The following is a 24,479-nucleotide window of genomic DNA, read 5'->3' on the forward strand; positions in this document are numbered from 1 at the left end:
ACCGGCTTTCAGTAGCTGTGTGCCAATTCAGGGGCTGCATCCTTCTGAGGAACCTCCGAAGGATGCATCAACCGTTGTTTTTTTTGTTTTTTTTTTGTTTGTTTTTTCCTCCAATAAACTTTATTAACATTTCTGTAATATACAAAAAACTCTCGATAGGAAAATATGTGCATTCTTTTAACAATACAAAGATATCTCCATTATAAAAAAAGTCTAGAAGGCTATAGACATAAACATCCACCTTTGTTAAATGAGACGGTCTAGCCTTCGAAGCATTTCCTGGTTGCGTCACCAGCTGTTCCCGCCCATAACACGAAAAAGACAGACAGTAGAAAAAAACACAGTAGTATAAGACAAACGGTTCTAATATAGCAAAAAATGATAATTAATATAATAATTGTAATAATTATAACATATAATAGTGATAATCCTAAACGTAGCTCTTTATTCCATTTTACATTCTGTAAATAAAGCAGGGATCACAACCTAATCTAAATTTGTTCATCTAAGTAATGAAATATAAGTAATTAGTAAAAGTATAAGTAGTAATAAGTAAAAGTAATTAAATATAAAAACCCAATACTTACATTTGAATGTAAATTCTTCGCCGCTTGGTGTCGCCATTGTTCTTTTGGCGGGACTGAACAGCACCACCAGCTCCCTCTGTGAAGATGCAGCACGGCTTTGACCAAGTGAGACATTTACATGTCAGTCTACAGCAGTGAATGATGCAGCTTAAATCCTGAAACTGTTTCATACTTTTTTATGACTGTTCTTGAATTTACAGATATGAGATTTATTTTTATCAACAAAAAAACGGCCAAAGTAGCGTAACAAACCTTTTTTGATTATTAAAGAGGCAGCTAGAGCTGTTTTGACATTCTTGAAGAAGGAAAAATTAAAATCATACCTTAATCTTCATATAATATTATTCATGTAATATACAAAAATAAAAATACACTTTTATTTTCCTTCCTGCTGGTCATGTTTGATTATAATCTATAACTTTATGACTTATCTACATTTTCATGGAGTTTAGGAATTCAACAAGTTATGTTGAAACCCTGCTTCTTGTTTCATCATATCATACTTCATAGGTACTAAAACGTTTGGGAAGTTTGCTGCAGAAAGACATTTCATAGCTCAGTTTCCACTACCAGACCTCATCTAATGAGGGATGTCACAGCCTGCTCCTTAGGTTCACCCCAGATAATGTTGTTTTCTGTTATATAGAAAAGCTGTGCAGGTTGGTAACTGCATGGTCTGTGTTCATCTTGTGTCAATGTTTCCAGCTTAATATAAACTGCAATCATTTATTTTACCCATGAACATTCTTCATATTGTTTAAGCCTCTTACTTTTTACTTTAGATATCTTCATCTGTTGTAGGCCTACTAATAGTCCCTTTTTATACTTAGATTGCTTTTAGCATGCATGCACTACAACTCTTCTCTGCTCACACTTTGAGCTGTGAAGTGATTCTGTAAAGTTGTGAAGAATTTTAGATTATGATTAGCTGAAGTTTAGCAGATGTAGAAGATAGAAACTTTAAACCAGACGGTTCACTTATCTTAACTTTTCTCTGACTGCAGCAGCTACAGAGAGAGAAACAGAACAGAAAAAGTGTGTTTGGAAAAACATACACTTTCATATTAACTGCTGACCTGCAATAGCTCTTGTTCTTTGTCCTTCTGCGTTTCCTCTTTCACCACACCCACACACACACACACACACACACACACACACTTCTTTTTTACTTCTAGTAAAGAAGAAGGGGGTAGGAGAAGCAAACAGGAAGTGAAACTATTCAGTCTTTAGACGCCATTTTAAGTCAACGGAGCAGAAGAAGGAAAAGCAGGTTTAAGGCAGGTGAGTGTTAATATTAGTACTATAAATAATGATTAGTGACAGTATTGTCTGAGTCAGATCATCACTGTTTAAACATCACTCTTTGTCATAATGTGTAGTGTTGTGGGAGCTGGAATGAAGAGGTAAATATGTTTGTAGCTTCCAGGAAAAAGAAAAACAGACTTCATATGTTCAGGTATTTTCAAGACATGCCCAGAGTAACCAGCTGTTTTAGGTCAGCCCAAAACTAAATGTTACCTGGATGCTGACGTCATTTACTGCGTGATGAAAGCACATTAAAACATTACCCTCTGGTTCTTAATGATAGACAGATAACTGGTGTTATATTGTCTGTTGCTCTGGTGAGATCTGGTCCATCCAGATGTAAACTTAGACTTTTCTTTTAACTTTCTTTTCTCGTAGGTGGCTGGTATGTAGTGCTCACATATAGAACGTAATATGTTGTGTATGCAAGGGTGTAACTTTGGTTTGAGGGGGGGGGGGTCGTCCACCCATTTCCTCTATTTTATACATTCAGGAACTATGGTGATACAAAATCCAGGAAATGATTAAGTAGGTCATAGTGATATATTCTGCCAGAAAGTATAGTACTAAAACATGTATAAGAAAAAGTTGTCTTATTTTCTGTAGTTTCTAATAGAGGAGCACATAGACTGTTTGATATAATTTACATTTCATGCAACTTTGTGCTTCTGCTGCTTCTCTCTGTCTCACCATCTTTGTGTTGAGGCAGCTCCACCTCATCTGTCCTCTGATATGAAAGCAATGGAGTTATGATCATATTCAGTCATTGGTGTGAGTCTAGCACTAGACTAGCAGACAGAGAGTTTGCTTATTGCTGAGCGACTGATCCTTTGTTTTTTCTTCACTTCTTACTGTTAAAACAGCGTGTTAGTCACATGTAGAGCACTTTAGACCATGCAGGAATAGATGAACAAACAGTGAAATCTGTCTTTAATGCATTTTCACAAATAGAATAAAGATTTCAAAAGTCTTTGGTCGCTCTGAGATAATCCAGTCCAGATTTAGGTATAGTGGTTTTCTATCTGGACCTGGTCTAAAGTGGTCTACATATGGAGAAAAAAAAGGAAGAAAAAGTGAAATCAGGTAAAAACTTTCCCTTTGTTATTTTTCCACAAATGAAATAAATGTGAATGTGTGTCTCAGACACAGTAGGGCTCTATCTACTGACTAACACACTATTATAACAGTAAGAAGTGGAGGAAAACGGAGCATTGGTTGCTCAACAGTATAAGTTAAGGTTCCCTTAAATTTCCCCTCGTCTGTCGCTGCCGTTGGTGTTTCATTTTTTCATTTTTTTCTTTTCTTTTTTTTGAAGTGCCGCAACCGCAGAAAAAATACTGAATGACAGCAGCTAAAAATGATGTATTAAAGGCCAACTTCCACCGGTCCGTCTGTTTTTAAAGTGAGCACACGACGTTCCTGGACGCTGCCTCTGGTCTTCTGAGTCAGTTGACTTGTGTTTACTGACTACCACATAACAGAGAAATGAATAATGTCTAATAACGCAGAAACGTTCACAAATCATGTTTTTAGGGGAGTTCATGTCTTTTTAGAGGCTCCGCTGTAGTTCACATTAATGGATTATGTCCCGTTGTTTAAATTGCACTTCTGATCCATAATCATGATGACATTACTCTGTTTGTAGAAGTATTAGGCTACTTTAGTATGAAGGTAGTAGACTATTTAACAATTTAGGTAGATATATCAGTCATTTAAATTAACAATTGAAACTATGATATAATGCAAGCTTACAATATAAATATTAACAGCTGAAACTACAAAGCGACTTGTCCACAGTTACCCACAATGCAAACTGACTATTTATTAATTACTTTTATTTATTTAAATGAAATATTGGTATATAAGTAATAGTTTAGCTCCCTGACTGATGACTGCACTAGTGAGATATTTCATGTTAAATCATTTTAGTTTTTATTTCTGAGACAGCGTTCACAGCACGGCTCATTTTTCCTCATTCTTTGTCTTTTTCTGGACCTTTAATTTCACCACTTACTAACTAAATAATAATCTGTGTTTCTGTTGATCTGTTTCTGAGAGCGGGACCTCAGTCTGAGAGCTCGTAAAGTTCTTCTTAGTCCACCTCACGAAAATAACCTGATAATTTAAGAATAAAATATGAACATGCTCTTGCATCTGGTCCAGTGTCTTTAAAAGTTGTTTCCTCTTTTCTCCTGGTTTCTGCATCTTCACAGTGATGTAACGTGACACATTGGTTTGATTAAAGTAGAGAGAAGTCACAGCTAAGAATGACACAGATATTTATCTGAAGTCTGATTGTTGGATTTAAACCAGATTTTAACCAAAGTTTATCTTTGTGATGACTAGAAAACACACATGGTTGTAGTTAAAGTAATAAGCGGCTAACTTGAGAGGAAGGACTGGATTTATTATACTGTGTATGTGTGTGTGTGTGTCTCCAGTGTTACTGGTTTACCTCTCAGACTCCAGAAGATGAAGAAAGAGGAGGAAGAGGAGGACGGAGCAGAGTCTCTAACATCTGGCTATGTGTCTATGAAGAGCAACCGGTCTAAAGGTGATCCTCCAGACTTCAGTAATGAACCTGGACCCTCCGACACAAAGTAAGAGACTGTTTCTACTGTAAACTGACCTGAAGATGATTCCGTTTTTAAATGTCATTTCATAAACTACATTACAACACTATTTGTTTTTTTTTAAGTCAGTCACTAATGTATTTTGTAGTTAAAGTCATGTAATGTATAGGAGCTTTTGCACAGCAGAAGAATGAATAAATGATCCATTTTCTATTGACGTGTGATCTTGATCTCCTGTAAAAGAGATTATTATTATTAATATTATTATTATTATTATTATTAGTAGTAGTAGTATTATTAGGCAGTTTCCAGCAGTGTCTGTTTTTTCTATTTTATCCTACATTGTGCTCTTTGAAACAGGCTATATAATATAACCTGAGGTAAGTTACACGTTTTATATTAGAGTGGACTTGGACTTGTTGTATTTTAGCATTTTGAGGCAATTGGTCCATTTGAACGAGAGACATGTAGCAGCTGTAAATAAATTAATGCACATAGAAAAAAATACATAACTGACCGAAAAACAAACTAGCATGAGATACAGGACATTTCTAGTAACTTCATTAAACAAATCAATGTATTATGGTGCATGCATGCAATTTCTTATCTTATGGGGTATAAGGTAACTTTATTGAGTCTTCTTCTTTTCTGCCTTTGCTGGTGCTTTGTTGTCACTCATTTTAAAGCCTGGCATATGAAGTATCCATTATTTTATTCTAAATGTAATGTCCTGAATTCATATTTGATAGTAATAATAGGCTGTCACCAATGACAGTTTAATATTCATATATTCATTCACTTGTTTAATCATTTATGAGAACTTTTTTATTTCTATCTAAATGAGGCAAGTTACAGAAAAACACCTTCCAACTATTCATGTCAGCAGATTGAAACACTGTTCAAAAACATGCCATCTTTAATGATGCAGTAAATGAATCCAGTGACTGAGAGTAAATGTAGCTGCAGAAAATAAACCTACAGCAAACACACAGTTATTTCACTGTGGATGTAAACCTACTCAAGAGCCTGAAGAACACACATGTAGAAATATCCAAATACTGAGAGTCTGGACTGTTTATGGAGGGAAAGAGCTTCATGAAGCATGTGAGCTGTTGGTTGGCCTCCACTAATGTCATGTGTCATAAAGAATGTTTTAATTTCCACAGAGAGAGGAAGAGGAAGAGGAGTGGTGTTTCTGTGGAGGAGCAGTCTGGTCCATCAGGAGACTCCTCCTTGCCCCAGTGTGCAGAAGGATCCAGAACCAGAGCTAGACTGCAGACAGACAGTCAGACCAGCACTTTACAAAGTAAGACTGAAGATCTGTCTGCTGATGTCATCATCTCTGAAAACAGGACAGGAATCTACCTCCTCTATCCTACTGAAAATATATTTTTAATGATACCTTCTTTTTCTGTCTTTCAGTAGAAAGTGGTCTGCAGGAGCTTTTAGATGAACATCACATCAGTCTGAGCAGCACATGTGAATGTGTGACTCAAGGAACTGATGAAGCAGGAAGTGAAATCCCCCTCAAAAGCATCTTCACTGAGGTCTACATCACAGAGGGACAGAGTGAAGAGGTTAATACCCAACATGAGGTGAGGCAGCTTGAAACAGCTTCCAAGATGAAGACCCTCCATGACGCTCCAATCAAGTGTCAGGACATCTTTAAAGTCTTACCTGACCAACAGAAACAAATCAGAGTGGTTCTGATGAACGGCGTCGCTGGTGTTGGAAAAACCTTCTCAGTGCTGAAGTTCACTCTGGACTGGGCACAGCGCTCCAACAACCAAGATATCAGTCTGCTGATTCTGTTCTCGTTCAGGTCGCTGAACTTGATCAAAGATGAGCAGTACAGTCTGCTCATGCTGATCCATGTTTTCTATCCAACATTACAGAAGCTCACAGCAGAGAAGCTCGATGTCTGTAATGTTCTGTTCATCTTTGACGGCCTGGATGAAAGCAGACTCTCACTGGATTTCAACAACAGTGAGGTCGTGACTGATGTCACACAGAAGACATCAGTCAGCGTGCTGTTGAAAAGCCTCATCAAGGGGAAGCTGCTTCCCTCGGCTCTCATCTGGATAACTTCCAGACCTGCAGCAGCCAATCAGATCCCTCTTTCATGTGTTAGCAGGGTAACAGAAGTACGAGGCTTCACTGACGCCCAGAAGGAGGAGTACTTCAGGAAGAGATTCAGTGATGAAGAGCAGTCCAGCACAATCATCTCACACATCAAGACATCCAGGAGCCTCCACATCATGTGTTACATCCCAGTCTTCTGCTGGATCACTGCTACAGTTCTGGACCACGTGTTGACTACAGACCAGAGAGGAGAGCTGCCCAAGACCCTGACTGACATGTACTCAAACTTCCTGTTGGTTCAGACAAAGAGGAAGAAGAACAAGTATGATGAGGGACATGAGACGAGTCCACAGGAGCTGATGGAGGCTGACAGGAAACTTCTTCTGAAGCTGGGGAGGCTGGCGTTTGAACAACTGGAGAAAGGAAACATCATGTTCTACCAAGAAGACCTGGAGCAGTGTGGTCTTGATGTCACAGAGGCTTCTGTGTTATCAGGATTTTGTACAGAGATCTTCAAAAGAGAGAGTGTGATGTTCCATAAAACAGTCTACAGCTTTGTTCATCTGAGTGTTCAGGAGTTTCTGGCTGCAGTCTACATGTACCACTGTTACACCAACAGGAAGACAAAGGTAGTGAAGGACTTCTTGAGAGTAGACTACAGTTACTCATCTCTGGATGACTTCCTGGGAGAAGAAGAAAAGGAAAAAGAAGAAGAAGAAGAAGAAGAAGAAGAAGAAGAAGAAGAAGAAGAAGAAGAGATAAAAGAAGATAACCTTTCCCTGGATCACTTCCTGAAGGGAGCCATGGAGAAATCACTCAGAAGTAAAAATGGCCACCTAGACCTGTTTGTCCGCTTCCTTCATGGCCTCTCTCTGGAGTCCAACCAGAGTCTCTTAGGAGGCCTGCTGGGTCAGACAGACAACAGTCCAGAAACCATCCACAGAGTCATCAACAACCTGAAGGAGATGAACAAAGGGTTTATCTCTCCTGACAGAAGCATCAACATCTTCCACTGTCTGACGGAGATGAACGACCGCTCAGTACATCAGGAGATCCAAGAGTTCCTGAAGTCAGAGAACAGATCAGAGAAGAAACTCTCTGAGATCCAGTGCTCAGCTCTGGCCTACATGCTGCAGATGTCAGAGGAGGTTCTGGATGAGTTGGACCTGAAGAAGTACAACACAACAGTGATGGGACGACGAAGACTGATCCCAGCTGTGAGGAACTGCAGAAAGGCTCTGTAAGTTCAGATGTGATTAACATTAAAATCAGTGTAGATTAGTAGTTTAGTTCTTCAAATAGAAATAACACAACATTCTTATTATAGTTAAAATAGTTGTTTATATCTGAAATAACATGTCAGTTATATTTAGTCTCAGATGTGTAAATAATGTTGATTTTTCACTTGGTTGTTTTTAGCTGTTAAGTTAATGAACAGTTATTCTATTTATTTCTAGTAATTATTGGATTTTACAGTTTTTTCTTTTTCTCTTATTTTGAGTGTTTGAGGCGACATTCAAACCTGATGAAACAAATGACTCTGAGGTTGTGGTTGAGGTTTTATTACAGCAGCATTTTATCACAACATATATCAGTATTTTATCAGTGAATGCAGTAAAGTTATTATTACATGAGCAGGTTCTGTAAATCCTATATAATCACACAGACACTGTTTTACCACTATGATTAAGAGCTTAAAATAAGATCTGTATCATTTTACAAAGAAGATTTCTGAAGTCAGAGAGAATTGTTTTCATCATCATTTTTTTCTTAATGGTTTCTGAGACATTTCATAGTGAGCTCAGAGGATCAGCCAATCAGCAAAGTGATTCAGTAATGTCAGTTATACAACACAAAACCTCTGAGTGTGTTGAACCGAGCAATGGTGCCTTTTATTTCTCATGAATCTATCTTTTTCTTTTAAAGATGGAAGTGGTGATACATGGTGTTGTTTTGAAGTCTTTCTGATATTCTGTTGGTCACAGAAAGAAACTCTCAGCTGTTTTCTCTCTTGTTGGTGTAGAGGAGAGTAGTAGCAAGAAATGCACAAAGGTCTGATCAATATATAAGAGCAGAATGGCAGAAATCAGCCTGTTTAAGAGATCTGATACACATTAAAGCTCAGGGTTATATTTTTATTGTCATGAGTTAACTTGTGATTAATTGCAAATTAATATAACTTTCTTTTTTTTTCTAAATGTACTTTTTTATTAAGTTTTTAATACTCTTATTAAAATGGTAGTGGATACATATGTTTAATTTATACAAATGAATGTTTATTATTATTGAAACAATCCAGAACAATGAAATACTTCATGCTCCAAAAATCTGCTGTCAGTTATGATATCAGTTAGGAACTAGTTACATTCACTCACACACACGCACGCGCGCGCACACACACACGCACACACACACACACACACACACGAGCACAGAAGAAAGCAAAATACACACACAGACTGTCTCTCTCTCTTCCTTGCTCACTCACACTTGTTCGCTCACATGCGCTCAAGTGTGAGTGCATGTGACACACTCATACACACACCTTTGGTGAGCAGAAGGACGTCTCTCTGTAACATTACTGCTGCTCTATATATTCTTAATGCTTCTACCCTGATAACATCTTTCTGATGACATCATGATGAAAATAATTCAACCTCATTAGTTTGTTAATTGTGTTTGTGCTGAATCAGTTTTTCAGATTCTCAGAAAAGAAAGTCGACAACTAAACGTCTAAATATTGAATGACATTCATATTTAATGATGTACAGGTGTAATATTGTCAGGTCATTAGTTTAAATTAAATCAAAACAAAGATTAAAGTCTGCAGCTATAAGAGAGAGTGATGAGAATGATTGTTTCATTCAAGCACAGTGAGACCATCAGCTGAACTGGGAGTGTTCTGGTAGCTTACTGGTTAAGATGCTTCCAGTATAACTGCAGCATCCACTGATCTCTCTCCTCTTGTTTCCTGTTTCTCTCTCAACTGTCCTTTTACATTAAAGGAATTAAATGAAATCAGAAAAAATAGATATTTAAAGATTAATTGAACCACTGATGTGAAGAGCAAATGTTAATCAAAATAATGAGTTTCAAACTTTATAATAATAATAAGAGTCAAACTCATAATAATAAACAAGAGTCAAACTCATAATAATAAATAAGAGTCAAACTCATAATAATAATAAGAGTCATGGTCATCAGGCTGAAGCAGTTCACCTGGGCTTTGGGCTGGGTCACCTTATTAAAGCTGGCCTGCTCAGTGTCTCCCTCTCTCTTCCACCAACAACATCTCTTTTCTTTCTTTGCTTCATGTGTTTGTTATTGTCTAGCACACATTTTCCCTCATCCATGCACTTCCCTACACTACTGATTCTACACATTACACATGTAGCTTTAATTTAGTTATGTAATTAAGTTACTTTAATACATTATTTTAGTTTTTGAGATTCAAACGTGTTCTCCTTGTTTGTCTGAACGTTGAGCCAGTTCATGATAATATGTTGTAATATATGTGTCATTACAGACTTACTGCCTGTGAACTCTCAGACACTGAATGTGAAGTTTTGGCCTCAGCTGTGAAGTCCAACCCTCATCTGGAAGAGCTGCACCTGAATCTCTACACACTGTCTGATTCAGCAGAGAAGCTTCTGTCTGCTGTACAGGAGAGTCCAAACTGTAAACTGAAGACTCTGATGTGAGTTCACTGACTGATGCTTTGGTAGATTTTCTTTTCATTTAATTCACATCCTTCACTGTTTGGTTCATAATTTTCAGAATTAGCTTGAATCTGCTGAACAGATGGAAAGAAAACATACAATAATTGTACAAGGTGCATAATCTTAGTGATGTAATGAAATAACGAGCATGACAGTTTTTTCTTAAAAATGTCCAATGTACACTAAGAATAATAAACATGTCAATCATAAGCCGATATAATAAAAACAGAGTTCCATTACCAGCAGCGATGCTAACGGGCATGATGAGTTGAACAGCTTCCAATTTGAACTTGTCCAGCCTGACCTGTTGCATGATGGGCCATAGCCAGCAATGCTAGAGATCAGGACTAACTTGTACTTATTAAACTAGGCAGTAACATACAATGATGATTGAATTCAGAGATGATTGGGACCTCCAAGTAGTTCAGCAGTGACCAGAGATTAGAGAGCAGCTAAAGAATGGTGAGACTAAACATGAAGCACCAACCACCAGTTATATGCAGAGCTTACCATAGGTGTTAGCTTTACACACCTTAGAACTGTCATTTATTGAAGAGCCATCAGGATGCCATAGTGTAGATGACCAACAGTCTAGATGTTGAAGAGGAGCTGATAATGACCGTGCATGTCTGCTGAGTACATTACATCATTTGGTAGTGGATACATATGCTTACTTTATGCAAATGTATGTTTATTATTATTGAAACAATCCAGAACAATGAAATACTTCATGCTCCAAAAATCTGCTGTCAGTTATATCAGTTAGGAACTAGTTACACTCACACACCCACACACACACACACACACACACACACACACAGTCTGTCTCTCTCTCTTCCTCGCTAATATGCGCTCTTTCACAGACACAAACACACACACACACCTTTGGCGAGCAGGAGGACGTCTCTCTGTATCAGCTGTATGTTTGGTATTTAAGACTGCTTGTTATCCTAAACATTACTGCTGCTCTATATATTCTTAATGCTTCTACCCTGATAACATCTTTCTGATGACATCATGATGAAAATAATTCAACCTCATTAGTTTGTTAATTGTATTTGTGCTGAATCAGTTTTTCAGATTCTCAGAAAAGAAAGTCGACAACTAAACGTCTAAATATTGAATGACATTCATATTTAATGATGTACAGGTGTAATATTGTCAGGTCATTAGTTTAAATTAAATCAAAACAAAGATTAAAGTCTGCAGCTATGAGAGAGAGTGATGAGAATGATTGTTTCATTCAAGCACAGTGAGACCATCAGCTGAACTGGGAGTGTTCTGGTAGCTTACTGGTTAAGATGCATCCAGTATAACTGCAGCATCCACTGATCTCTCTCCTCTTGTGTCCTGTTTCTCTCTCAACTGTCCTTTTACATTAAAGGAATAAAATGAAATCAGAAAAAATAGATTTTTAAAGATTATTTGAACCACTGATGTGAAGAGCAAATGTTAATCAAATAATGAGTTTCAAACTTTACAATAATAATAAGAGTCAAACTCATAATAATAAATAAGAGTCAAACTCATAATAATAATAATAATAATAAGAGTCATGGTCATCAGGCTGAAGCAGTTCACCTGGGCTTTGGGCTGGGTCACCTTATAAAAGCTGGCCTGCTCAGTGTCTCCCTCTCTCTTCCACCAACAACATCCTTTTTCTTTCTTTGCTTCATGTGTTTGTTATTGTCTAGCACACATTTCCCCTCATCCATGCACTTCCCTACACTACTGATTCTACACATTACACATGTAGCTTTGATTTAGTTATGTAATTAAGTTACTTTAATTAATTATTTTAGTTTTTGAGATTCAAACATGTTCTCCTTGTTTGTCTGAACGTTGAGCCAGTTCATGATAATATGTTGTAATATATGTGTCATTACAGACTTACTGACTGTGAACTCACAGACACTGACTGTGAAGTTTTGGCCTCAGCTGTGAAGTCCAACCCTCATCTGGAAGAGCTGCACCTGAATCTCAACGAACTGTCTGATTCATCAGTGAAGCTTCTGTCTGCTGTACAGGAGAGTCCACACTGTAAACTGACTCTGAGGTGAGTTCACTGACTGATGCTTTGGTAGATTTATTCTATTCACATCCTTCACTGTTTGGTTCATTATTAGCTTGAATCTGCTGAACAGATGGAAAGAAAACATACAATAATTGTGCAAGGTGCATAATCTCAGTGATGAAATGAAATAACGAGCATGACAGTTTTTTCTTAAAATGTCCAATGTACACTAAGAATAATAAACATGTCAATCATAAGCCGATATAATAAAAATAGAGTTCCATTACCAGCAGCGATGCTAACGGGCATGATGAGTTGAACAGCTTCCAATGTGAACTTGTCCAGCCTGACCTGTTGCATGATGGGCCATAGCCAGCAATGCTAGAGATCAGGACTAACTTGTACTTATTAAACTAGGCAGTAACATACAATGATGATTGAATTCAGAGATGATTGGGACCTCCAAGTAGTTCAGCAGTGACCAGAGATTAGAGAGCAGCTAAAGAATGGTGAGACTAAACATGAAGCACCAACCACCAGTTATATGCAGAGCTTACCATAGGTGTTAGCTTTACACACCTTTTAAAAAATATATTTTTATTCATATGCACAATAATAAAACAAACATAATAATTTCACAGTACAAAGGCAAATAACTGTGCAGGAGAGGAAAAGAAGTCCAAGGAGCTTATATAAAATCCTCACCTTTACTATAAAAAATTACCAAAACATATCAACCAAATAAGAAGAGAGAAAAAAGAAAGAAGCAGAAAGGGGCAAAGACAAATAAAATACAAAAACAAGCAACAAAGAGAAAAGAAAAAAGAAGACAACAACTACGAAAAATCGATAAAATCACAGGCTCATTCCAAGTAAATTGGGCATGAGTATGATTTTGTTTGGTCAGAAGATATTTCATTAAGTTAGACTTGAAGAATTTGAAGGATGATAATAACTTAAGGGATCTTTTTAATGAGTTCCAGAGTTGGGGAGCACGAAATTTGATGAAAAATGTATGACTGGACGTACAACAAAGAGGTAACTGAAAGTTCTTCTGACCTCTCACTGAATAGGAGTGAACATCTGAAGATAACAGAAAGAACTTTAGAAAAGTGCCTTGAATGTGTTGTTTGTAATGAATGAATTTAAACATAAACAGACATGTTTGCAGCTTATTAATAGAAAAAACAGACAAACGTTTGAATCTGCTAAATAAAGGTGCAGATGGCGCTTGATTGGTAGAATTAGAAATCATTCTCAGGAATCTTTTCTGTATAAAGAGTATCTGATTAAGGTGTGAGGAATATGAAGCAGCCCAGATAATGTTACAATGTCAAATATGGAAATATTAAGCTATAATATGTCATGAGTCACGACTGATTAACTGAATGAGAGACTCTTCTAATAATAACATAAGACTTCATAATTTTGCATATATACTCAATATGGTTTCTGCAGGAAAATCTTTCATCAACTAATATACCAAGAAATGTTGTACAAGAGACCTGTTTAATTACAATGTTATTAATTTGCAGCTTTGAATCCTGCTCAGGAAAAGTTTTATTTTTGTTTCTAAAAAGTATGAAATTTGATTTGTTCACATTTAAGGAAAGCTTGTTCATCTGAAACCATCTTGAGGCGTATTCCAGAGTGGTATTGGCATTTCTGATTAGACAGCCAAAGTCAGAGTGAGACATGGCAACATTAGTATCATCTGCAAATACAATGCGCAGAGTAGACTCAGACATTACAGCAAAATCCTTTATGAAAATTTGAAACAGAAGGGGCCCAAGAATCGAACCTTGAGGCACACCACAGTATAGTTTTGCTTTCGTAGATACATGACCATTTAAACACACAAATTGTTCTCTGTTACTAAGGTAATCACTAAACCATCTGATCACAACATCTTGAAAACCATATGGGTGGAGTTTTGACAGAAGAATATCGTGGTTAACTGTGTCAAACGCTTTTGAGAGATCCAAGAAAATGCCAATTGAAAACATATTTTTATCCATTTTATCTATAAGTTGCAAAAGAGCCATATATGTTGAGTGCTTTTGACGAAAACCATATTGGTGTTTGTACAGTATGTTATTATCATTAAGGTGTTTAATAACTCTTGTATATACTAACTTTTCCAGGACTTTTGAGAAACACGGTAAGATAGGAATCAGCCGATAATTGTTAAAAACACTGGGTTCACCTTCTTTAAAAAGAGGCAAGACCCTTGCCACTTTGAGATCATTAGGGACTACCCCAGTTTTTAATGAAATAGCAAGGACATGTGTTGAGGATTTACTAATGAAGGGAGCTTCTTCTTTTAGCAGCTTAGCCTTGATTTCATCATGACCCACTGCAGAATTGTTAAGATTTACAATAATGCCGATCACTTCATTAGCTGTGGGAGGTTCGAAATTATACCTTAGAACTGTCATTTATTGAAGAGCCATCAGGATGCTATAGTGTAGATGACCAACAGTCTAGATGTTGAAGAGGAGCTGATGATGACCGTGCATGTCTGCTGAGTACATTATATCATTTGGTAGTGGATACATATGCTTACTTTATGCAAATGTATGTTTATTATTATTGAAACAATCCAGAACAATGAAATACTGCATGCTCCAAAAATCTGCTGTCAGTTATATCAGTTAGGAACTAGTTACATTCACTCACCCGTTCACACACACACACACACACACACACAAGCACAGAAGAAAGCAAAATACACACAGTCTCTCTCTCTCTTCCTCGCTCATATGCGCTCTTTCACAGACACAAACACACACACACACCTTTGGCGAGCAGGAGGACGTCTCTCTGTATCAGCTGTATGTTTGGTATTTAAGACTGCTTGTTATCCTAAACATTACTGCTGCTCTATATATTCTTAATGCTTCTACCCTGATAACATCTTTCTGATGACATCATGGTGAAAATAATTCAACCTCATTAGTTTGTTAATTGTATTTGTGATGAATCAGTTTTTCAGATTCTCAGAAAAGAAAGTCGACAATTAATCGTCTAAATATTGAATGACATTCATATTTAATGATGTACAGGTGTAATATTGTCAGGTCATTAGTTTCATTAGTGTTTGTGAACAGTCAGTAAATGTAGCTGCTTATGGATGTGAAGCTGACAGCAGCAGGTAGCAAAGAGAGATGATCTTTATCAACTGGAACTGTTCACTGAGTTGAACTGAGTCTAAATATCCTGCAGTCACATTACACATAGTGGACAGTAAAAGTGGTTTTCTAATCAAGATGTCCTCATGTTAACTTTGTGGAGACAGACATGGGATCAGATCACACAGACACACTGCGCACATTATAGAAGCCTCAATGTAACTCCATGTTCTCTCCTTCATCTGCAAGATTAAATCAAAACAAAGATTAAAGTCTGCAGCTATGAGAGAGAGTGATGAGAATGATTGTTTCATTCAAGCACAGTGAGACCATCAGCTGAACTGGGAGTGTTCTGGTAGCTTACTGGTTAAGATGCATCCAGTATAACTGCAGCATCCACTGATCTCTCTCCTCTTGTTTCCTGTTTCTCTCTCAACTGTCCTTTTACATTAAAGGAATTAAATGAAATCAGAAAAAATAGATTTTTAAAGATTAATTGAACCACTGATGTGAAGAGCAAATGTTAATCAAAATAATGAGTTTCAAACTTTATAATAATAATAAGAGTCAAACTCATAATAATAAATAAGAGTCAAACTCATAATAATAAATAAGAGTCAAACTCATAATAATAATAATAATAATAATAATAATAAGAGTCATGGTCATCAGGCTGAAGCAGTTCACCTGGGCTTTGGGCTGGGTCACCTTATAAACGCTGGCCTGCTCAGTGTCTCCCTCTCTCTTCCACCAACAACATCCTTTTTCTTTCTTTGCTTCATGTGTTTGTTATTGTCTAGCACACATTTCCCCTCATCCATGCACTTCCCTACACTACTGATTCTACACATTACACATGTAGCTTTAATTTAGTTATGTAATTAAGTTACTTTAATTAATTATTTTAGTTTTTGAGATTCAAACATGTGTTCTCCTTGTTTGTCTGAACGTTGAGCCAGTTCATGATAATATGTTGTAATATATGTGTCATTACAGACTTACTGCCTGTAGACTCTCAGACACTGAATGTGAAGTTTTGGCCTCAGCTGTGAAGTCCAACCCTCATCTGGAAGAGCTGCACCTGAGACTCAACAAACTGTCTGATTCAGCAGAGAAGCTTCTGTCTGCTGTACAGGAGAGTCCACACTGTAAACTGACTCTGATGTGAGTTCACTGACTGATGCTTTGGTAGATTATTTTATTTTCATTTAATTCACATCCTTCACTGTTTGGTTCATCATTTTCAGAATTAGCTTGAATCTGCTTTATAGAAAAAATACAATAATTGTACAAGGTGCATAATCTCAGTGATGAAATGAAATAACGAGCATGACAGTTTTTTCTTAAAAATGTCCAATGTACACTAAGAATAATAAACATGTCAATCATAAGCCGATATAATAAAAATAGAGTTCCATTACCAGCAGCGATGCTAACGGGCATGATGAGTTGAACAGCTTCCAATGTGAACTTGTCCAGCCTGACCTGTTGCATGATGGGCCATAGCCAGCAATGCTAGAGATCAGGACTAACTTGTACTTATTAAACTAGGCAGTAACATACAATGATGATTGAATTCAGAGATGATTGGGACCTCCAAGTAGTTCAGCAGTGACCAGAGATTAGAGAGCAGCTAAAGAATGGTGAGACTAAACATGAAGCACCAACCACCAGTTATATGCAGAGCTTACCATAGGTGTTATCTTTACACACCTTAGAACTGTCATTTATTGAAGAGCCATCAGGATGCCATAGTGTAGATGACCAACAGTCTAGATGTTGAAGAGGAGCTGATAATGACCGTGCATGTCTGCTGAGTACATTACATTAATAAATAACCTGAGAGAATCTAAACGGTGTTAGAAGCAGTCAGAAGACCAACGTGCTCCTTCTTTTAATATCATCTTTAGACCTTATTGAAGGATGAATAAATAGGTGAATGAATGTATCTTTAGAAAGAAAAAGAGGCTTCTTAAATCCTACTTTGCTGTTGGAAATTGTAGTCCTTCCACCCTCGAGAATAACTAACTGTTATCAAAGGTTACACCCAGCCGATAGACCACATCACCCATCATCTTCATCATATTGTCTAGTCATAATGACAGTGATGCAAAATAAAATGTCCTTTTGTTTGTTTGTGCAATGCTGCTGATGCATCTATATATAAAATAGAAACACTCTTAGAAGCATGCGCTAACATAGCTGCTGCTGAAGACAGTGAGCTGAATGATGATTTGTATGAATAGTGCGTTACTGATGCTAAATGTCACGCTGATGAAGGTGCACTCCTTACCGATGAAGAACTGAATACATTCAAATTTGATTTGTTTGATGAGTGAGAAAATAAATGAGCTGTCCTCTCTGAGGTTTGGAGACCACATTAGAGACGAGTGTCAGGATGTGGCAGACATGCTCTGAATGTTTACACTCAGATGAATGAAAAGAAACTAAACTCAAAGACTAACTATGTTAATAACTGTTTGCTATACAGAATCATCAGTATCAGAGGATCATGGTCAGCTCTGTACAAATAATACTCTAATACTGATGCTACTATTTAGACTAGGCAGCTATGTACATGCAGCACTAGCTAGGAAGCTTACTGCTGAATCACTGGAACCCAAATGCAAAGTTAAATGCCAGCATAGAAACAACCTTCAACAGTTACTTCATGAAATTCTTTGCAACAGTTGAATATGAGAACAATTTATGATAGATCTTACCTGTGAGCAAAGAAAGATGCTCACTTACTTACTGGAAATCTTTAGAGTGGACATGTTTCATGTACATTGTTTGATGAAGAACTCCTCACAAAACAGAGCGAGGAAGCATCTTCTCTCAGAGAAGATCTTTGGCTGGACACAGACTGCGGCTCACTGAACCAGGCACCTGAATCAACGTTAATTAGGACAGCTGATCTAATCTGTGTGTGACTTGACTTTTGAACGAAGGCTAGGTAAAACTATTGCTGCTTGAAGAGAGGATGTTAAAGTGATGCAGACAGCAACGCAGATACAATATCTAGATAGAAATCCAAGTACTAGGCTACTAATATTTGCACACACACATCCACACAGCAGCAGAGAGCAGTCACGCTGACTGAACACTGCTTCAATGAACAGGCTACAATTGATAAACATGCAGTGAGTACAACAACAGACTGAGCTGGTTGACAAAGCCTGATACTTGACATTTCTCTCAAGAGTCAACTACTTGAATCTGAATCATCCTGATATGCAGCAACTCTGAAAGCACTGAGCAGAGAGGGAGAAACATTTAAAAAGACAGCTGCAATATGATAGGCTGACAAAGAAGGTGTGTCAGCGTGTTATTGGTTAGATGTGAGCAGGTGATGTGAACAGCTGACGTCTTAATTGATGCCCCAGAAATGACAGAAAGGAAACTGAGCTGTGACAGAGATCAGAATGACTGAGGGATGAGAAATAAAACTACAGATGTGAGCTTGTAAAAAAGATGATCTTCCTGTCTGCACTTTCTCTAAACTTCATTTTTACATTTAAGGAATAAAATGCATCAGAAAAAATAGATTTAAATAAAATTTAAAAAAAGATGATCTGAACCACTGATGTGAAGAATAAATGTTCATCAGAATAATGAGCATCAAACTGTTTCATCATCAAATGCATGAAGTAAATATAAAGTGTCCTCTTTCATGATAACATATGTTGTAATATATGTGTCATTACAGACTTTCTCACTGTGAACTCTCAGAGACTCACTGTGAAGTTTTGGCCTCAGCTCTGAAGTCCAACCCTCATCTGACACATCTGGACCTGAGCTTCAACAAACTGTCTGATTCATCAGTGAAGCGTCTGTCTGCTGGACTGGAGAGTCCAAACTGTAGACTGAAGACTCTGATGTGAGTTCACTGACTGAAGCTTTGGTAGATTTATTTTCTATTAATTAAATTCAAATTCTTCACTGAAGTTTCAAATGTTTGGTTCATAATTTTCAGGATTAGCCTGAAAACAAATGTGTAGAATGTAAATGTGTTCAGGAATTTAAAATCCAGTCTTGTTGTGAGTAAAAATGACTTCCAGAGTTGAAACTAATGTGAGGCTTCAGCAGTCTGAGTTCCACATATCAAGTAAGTATGTTTGTGTTTCTTCAGTGTTTCCTTGCTGAGCTGCAGTGGAGGGATCCAAACTCAAAGAGGGAATTTAGTTCTAAATATTCTGTTTAAACTGATCAAGTTTACTTGATGAAGGAGAAATATTTCTTTATTATATTCTTTAAAGTGTTTTAATGAATAATGTCTGATCCTTGATATTGATCCTTCAGAACACACACACACTCACATACACATTCAAACACAAACACACACACAAAAACAGTCATACACACACACAACCACACACACACACAGAAACACTCTAATACTGATGCTACTATTTAGACTAGGCAGCTATGTACATGCAGCACTAGCTAGGAAGCTTACTGCTGAATCACTGGAACCCAAATGCAAAGTTAAACGCCAGCATAGAAACAACCTTCAAAAGTTACTTTATGGAATTCTTTGCAACAGTTGAATATGAGAACAATTTATGATAGATCTTACCTGTGAGCAAAGAAAGATGCTCACTTACTTACTGGAAATCTTTAGAGTGGCCATGTTTCATGTACATTGTTTGATGAAGAACTCCTCACAAAACAGAGCGAGGAAGCATCTTCTCTTAGAGAAGATCTTTGGCTGGACACAGACTGCGGCTCACTGAACCAGGCACCTGAATCAACGTTAATTAGGACAGCTGATCTAATCTGTGTGTGACTTGACTTTTGAACAATGGCTAGGTAAAACTATTGCTGCTTGAAGAGAGGAAGTTAAAGTGACATTGAGCTGTGAGAGAGATCAGAATGACTGAGGGATGAGAAATAAAACTACAGATATAAGCATTAAATAAGATGATCTTCCTGTCTGAACTTTCTCTAAAAACATTTTTACATTTAAGGAATAAAATGCTTCAGAAAAAATAGATTTAAAAGAAAGAAAAAAAAAAGATGATGTGAACCACTGATGTGAAGAAAAAATGTTCATCAAAATAATGAGCATCAAACTGTTTCATCATCAAATGCATGAAGTAAATATAAAGTGTCCTCTTTCATGATAACATATGTTGTAATATATGTGTCATTACAGACTTATTGACTGTGAACTCTCAGAGACTCACTGTGAAGTTTTGGCCTCAGCTCTGAAGTCCAACCCTCATCTGACACATCTGGACCTGAGTGGAAACAAACTGTCTGATTCATCAGTGAAGCTTCTGTCTGCTGGACTGGAGAGTCCAAACTGTGGACTGCAGACTCTGAGGTCAGTACTGTGGTGAAGTGAGTCCATATTAGTGATCCCATGTATTTGTCTCAGAGGTGATATTTAGGATGATCCACTCAGCATCCAATCAAAGATCCAGTATTTCCAGGTACAGTGAAGGTGTGAGAGGAGAATGGAGCACTGAAGTCATATTGTCATTAAGTGATTGGCATCAGCTGTTTCATTCATGCTTCACCATCATTGGCTCATTCATCAGCTTCTTGGCCACCAGCTGACCAGTCACATCCTTTCATATTCATACAGCTGTTCAGGTGTATAACCTCATACGTATCATTGATTACTCTCCACCACCCCAACCTCCTTTTAATCAGAGCTGATTGATCTAAGATTTAATGTTCATGTATGTTATTTAAAAGTTTAATAATAATGAAATTTAAAAATGTTTATTAAAAGGGGATTCTGTTTCTTTCTGAGTCTCCCTCAAACAGCAAAGCCTTTTCTTCCAACTCTAACTGTATAATCATTTCATATGAATGGTCATTTCCCTGATGTAAGTGTCTGAAGTATATTAACGTATCTACTGTTTGTGTCTAGGTTCTCTGATTCTAAAGGTTCACATGTCACACTGACTGGAAACCAGAAGAGGAGAGCTTGTGTGGAGGAAGAGCACAAATCAGAGCCTCCAGTATCAACCTGTGTGTCCAAACATCATCCTCCAGACGTCACTCATGAAGCTGGATCCTCAGACTTAAAGTAAGAGACTGTTTCTACTGAGAGCAGAAATGCACTTCAGTAATTTACCTCAATGTGAGAAACCTTGATTTTCCCTTTGAGGACATTTTCTGGGTGATGTAAATTTGGCAATAACTTGGGGTGTAAATATTAATATTACTGAGCTACATTTGTGCTGTGGGACGCACCACAAATCCAGATTGATCCACACTTAATTAACTCAAAGCTAGATTGGAAAGTCCAGATGATGATGAACAGCTTGGTGGTTGTGTGGAATCACAGAGTTCTCTTTAGTGAAGAGTCTGATTATTTGAACCCTCTTCATAAGACAGTCCAGATAACTGGTGTGTTTGTATTTATTCCTGCAGGGTGGAGGACAGACGGGACAGCGCTACACCTGCCACACATAATGAACGTGAGTGTTGAGACTGTGACCGGTTCAGAGTGTGATTGTGATTTGACAAAAATACAAATCTAAAGACAACTAGTGGAGATTGTGTCTGTGGAGTTAAGTCTGTTTCTGACTTTGCTCTGTCCACCAGATTTTATTCCACTGCATACTGCATTTTTTCATACAGGGCTAATGTCTGAATGCAGCCTTAAAAACTGGGTCACAAACTTCATGTCTAGAAGTGAGTTTAACATCTGCTGTGTGTCTTCTCCTCATCCTTTAATCTCCCAGCAGATCCGTCCACATCCAACACAAACATCCATGTGTCTGAGGACAGCAGAGACAATCAGCTGTATCCTCATGATCCAGAGAGGCTGAAGCAGCAGCAGCAGCAGCTTGAGTGCAGAGAGAATCTGACTGGGACGAGTCACTGGCAGGTAGAATCAATACAAATGTCCATTTTTCACTTTACATGTTTATTAATTTGTTATTGATCAGACTCTGTATTATCTTCAAGCTCTCATTTATTCTCCTCATCTGTGAAACAACCAGCTGCAGAATGTAAAGTTAAAGAGCAACTGATCATTTATTCAGTTGGACTAGTGATAATCAAATGATGAATAAACAGTAAAGAGTGAGGATCCTGTCAGCTGTACGACTGTGAGGGTGAGCTGCTCACTTTCTCTAACTAATGTTGTCACTTTCTCTCCATTTTAGGACTTCACACCCAAAGTTCTGACTGAGTCTGCAAACATTTCATACAGGTAACTAAAACATGAGATGCACAATATTTCAACCCTCAACCTCATTGGCTCCTTTCAGTGATGACGCTTCACTTTCACTTCATACTCCTGCAGCTGCTGCTTCACTCACATCTTATCCAGATGTTCAGTTTGGTCTTTTTAAACACTGCAGCAGTCACAGCAACCAAGAAAAGGCTCAATGAGCTTCTGTTTGTGTTGTGTAATCAGCTCCTCTGTGTCCTACAGGTTCAGCTGTCCTGGTCCAGGTGTGTTCAGGTGTACTTTGACTGGACTGGTGTTTGGTACGGTTCAGGAGGCGGAGCTGCAGTACAGGACCGTCCAATGGGACGAAAGCCTTCTACAACCAGCTGGCAAGACGGCTGCAGGGCCGCTGTTCAACATCCACAGTCCTGACGGTGCTGTCAGTCAGCTCCGCCTGCCACACTGTGAAACCAGGGATGGTAAGCTGATCATTGTGCTTTGTGAGATTTATTAAAACAATAATAAGACTCCTGTTAGCGCCTCCTACAGGCTGCAGAGTTCACTACAACAACAAGATGAACAAACACTGATGATTTATCAGTTCTTTGATCTCACCAACGTTGGAGCTAAACATGTAAAGTTTATCCTGAGAGAGGCCGTCGAGGAAACTGAAAAGGGTTCATCATCTGGAGATATAAATGTGTTCATTACAGCATTTTCTCAGGTTTAGAGTTATGGTAGTAAAAGGGAAACAGAACAACCCAAATGTAATTTTGCCCTGTTCAATTAAGGCCAGACTGTCCATTCAAATGTAATCTTTCTTCATTTCATATAAGTGTGATTTTGTCCCTAAAATAAATGTTTTAATATATCTCCTCTAATTGACTCAAAATCCCTCACCGGCTTCCCACCCACCAACACTGACAGTTGTGTTGGATGATTTGTCCAGCCTGTCCAAACTGTTTAATTCTTCACTGACCAGACTGAGAGTCCTACACATCAAGTAAAATGAGTACTAACATATATTGAGGTTGTTGTTAGTAACATAAATCTATGTCCACAGCTCCTCTCCCTGATGGTCTGCTGTCTGTCGTCCACATCACTGATGATGGAATGAACATCCTGGAGCCGCTGGAGATTACAGACACTCATGTGGTTGTGAACATCACTCACTTCTCTCCTGTGGGCCTTGTGTGGAAGCGTTTTACGAGGCGTAACAGACGACCAATTAGGGGCCAGGTTCTGCTGTTCCTCCGACCTCCGGATGATGATGATGATCAAATACTTGATGTATTTCTGCTGCAGGCCAACATTCCTCTGAGCGAGGTAAAAGTATCTGTCATACAGTATGTGTTTACCATCAGCCTCAACTTGTTTTATACCACAGCTGTTCCAACAACAGGCTGAACAGTCAGTCCTGCTTCTCTTCTCTATGCCTCTTAAACCTTTTCAAGCTGCGGTAAGAAAAGTGTGATTGTACAATCTGAACTGGACATCTTCAGAATAATCTTTTGCTTTCCGTTTTTACTTTAGTGTTGTTCTTTTTAGTTTAGTTTAGTTTAGTTTTCTTCTGCATTATCTCTAGAGTCTATTATTGTCTGCCACAGTGTCACTTGTGATACCACCATCAGATATAGTAAAAATGTAATTGTGGGCTAAATTAATATAGAATTACTTTTCTAGGTATTCAATATGGCAGCATGTTAATGCCACCACATGTTGTTATAAACTTTTCTGGTTTTAGTTTTTTTTTTCAAGATATTTTTCATATTCATGTTTTTTATGTGATATTTTATCAGAATTACATTTTAACAAGAAACTTTCTTGTTATAATTAATAACATATAATTGTATCTAAATGTTCAACATAGAACTTCTTCTACAGGATCTCATGGAGAGATTAAAGGAGAAATCCTTTACAAACATTACAG

At 37.6% G+C, this 24,479-nt stretch overlaps 1 protein-coding gene across 1 annotated transcript in view; it reads left to right on the forward strand.

Annotated features, from left to right (window-relative positions):
- Positions 1 to 671: 671 nt before the first annotated feature.
- The window catches only part of LOC133983988 (NLR family CARD domain-containing protein 3-like), a 30,894-nt gene continuing 7,086 nt past the window's right edge, over positions 672 to 24,479 (forward strand). The window contains exons 1-14 of the mRNA XM_062423204.1: positions 672 to 692; positions 4,380 to 4,492; positions 5,638 to 5,771; positions 5,888 to 7,787; positions 10,074 to 10,244; positions 12,155 to 12,322; positions 16,408 to 16,561; positions 20,797 to 20,849; positions 21,296 to 21,454; positions 21,802 to 21,848; positions 22,116 to 22,261; positions 22,542 to 22,588; positions 22,814 to 23,028; positions 23,613 to 23,875. Of these exons, the coding sequence (XP_062279188.1) occupies positions 672 to 692; positions 4,380 to 4,492; positions 5,638 to 5,771; positions 5,888 to 7,787; positions 10,074 to 10,244; positions 12,155 to 12,322; positions 16,408 to 16,561; positions 20,797 to 20,849; positions 21,296 to 21,454; positions 21,802 to 21,848; positions 22,116 to 22,261; positions 22,542 to 22,588; positions 22,814 to 23,028; positions 23,613 to 23,875 (3,591 nt within the window). The remainder of the gene's footprint in view (positions 693 to 4,379; positions 4,493 to 5,637; positions 5,772 to 5,887; positions 7,788 to 10,073; positions 10,245 to 12,154; positions 12,323 to 16,407; positions 16,562 to 20,796; positions 20,850 to 21,295; positions 21,455 to 21,801; positions 21,849 to 22,115; positions 22,262 to 22,541; positions 22,589 to 22,813; positions 23,029 to 23,612; positions 23,876 to 24,479) is intronic.

This window comes from Scomber scombrus, chromosome 7, assembly GCF_963691925.1.
Source record: "Scomber scombrus chromosome 7, fScoSco1.1, whole genome shotgun sequence".
Taxonomy (NCBI): Eukaryota; Metazoa; Chordata; class Actinopteri; order Scombriformes; family Scombridae; genus Scomber; species Scomber scombrus.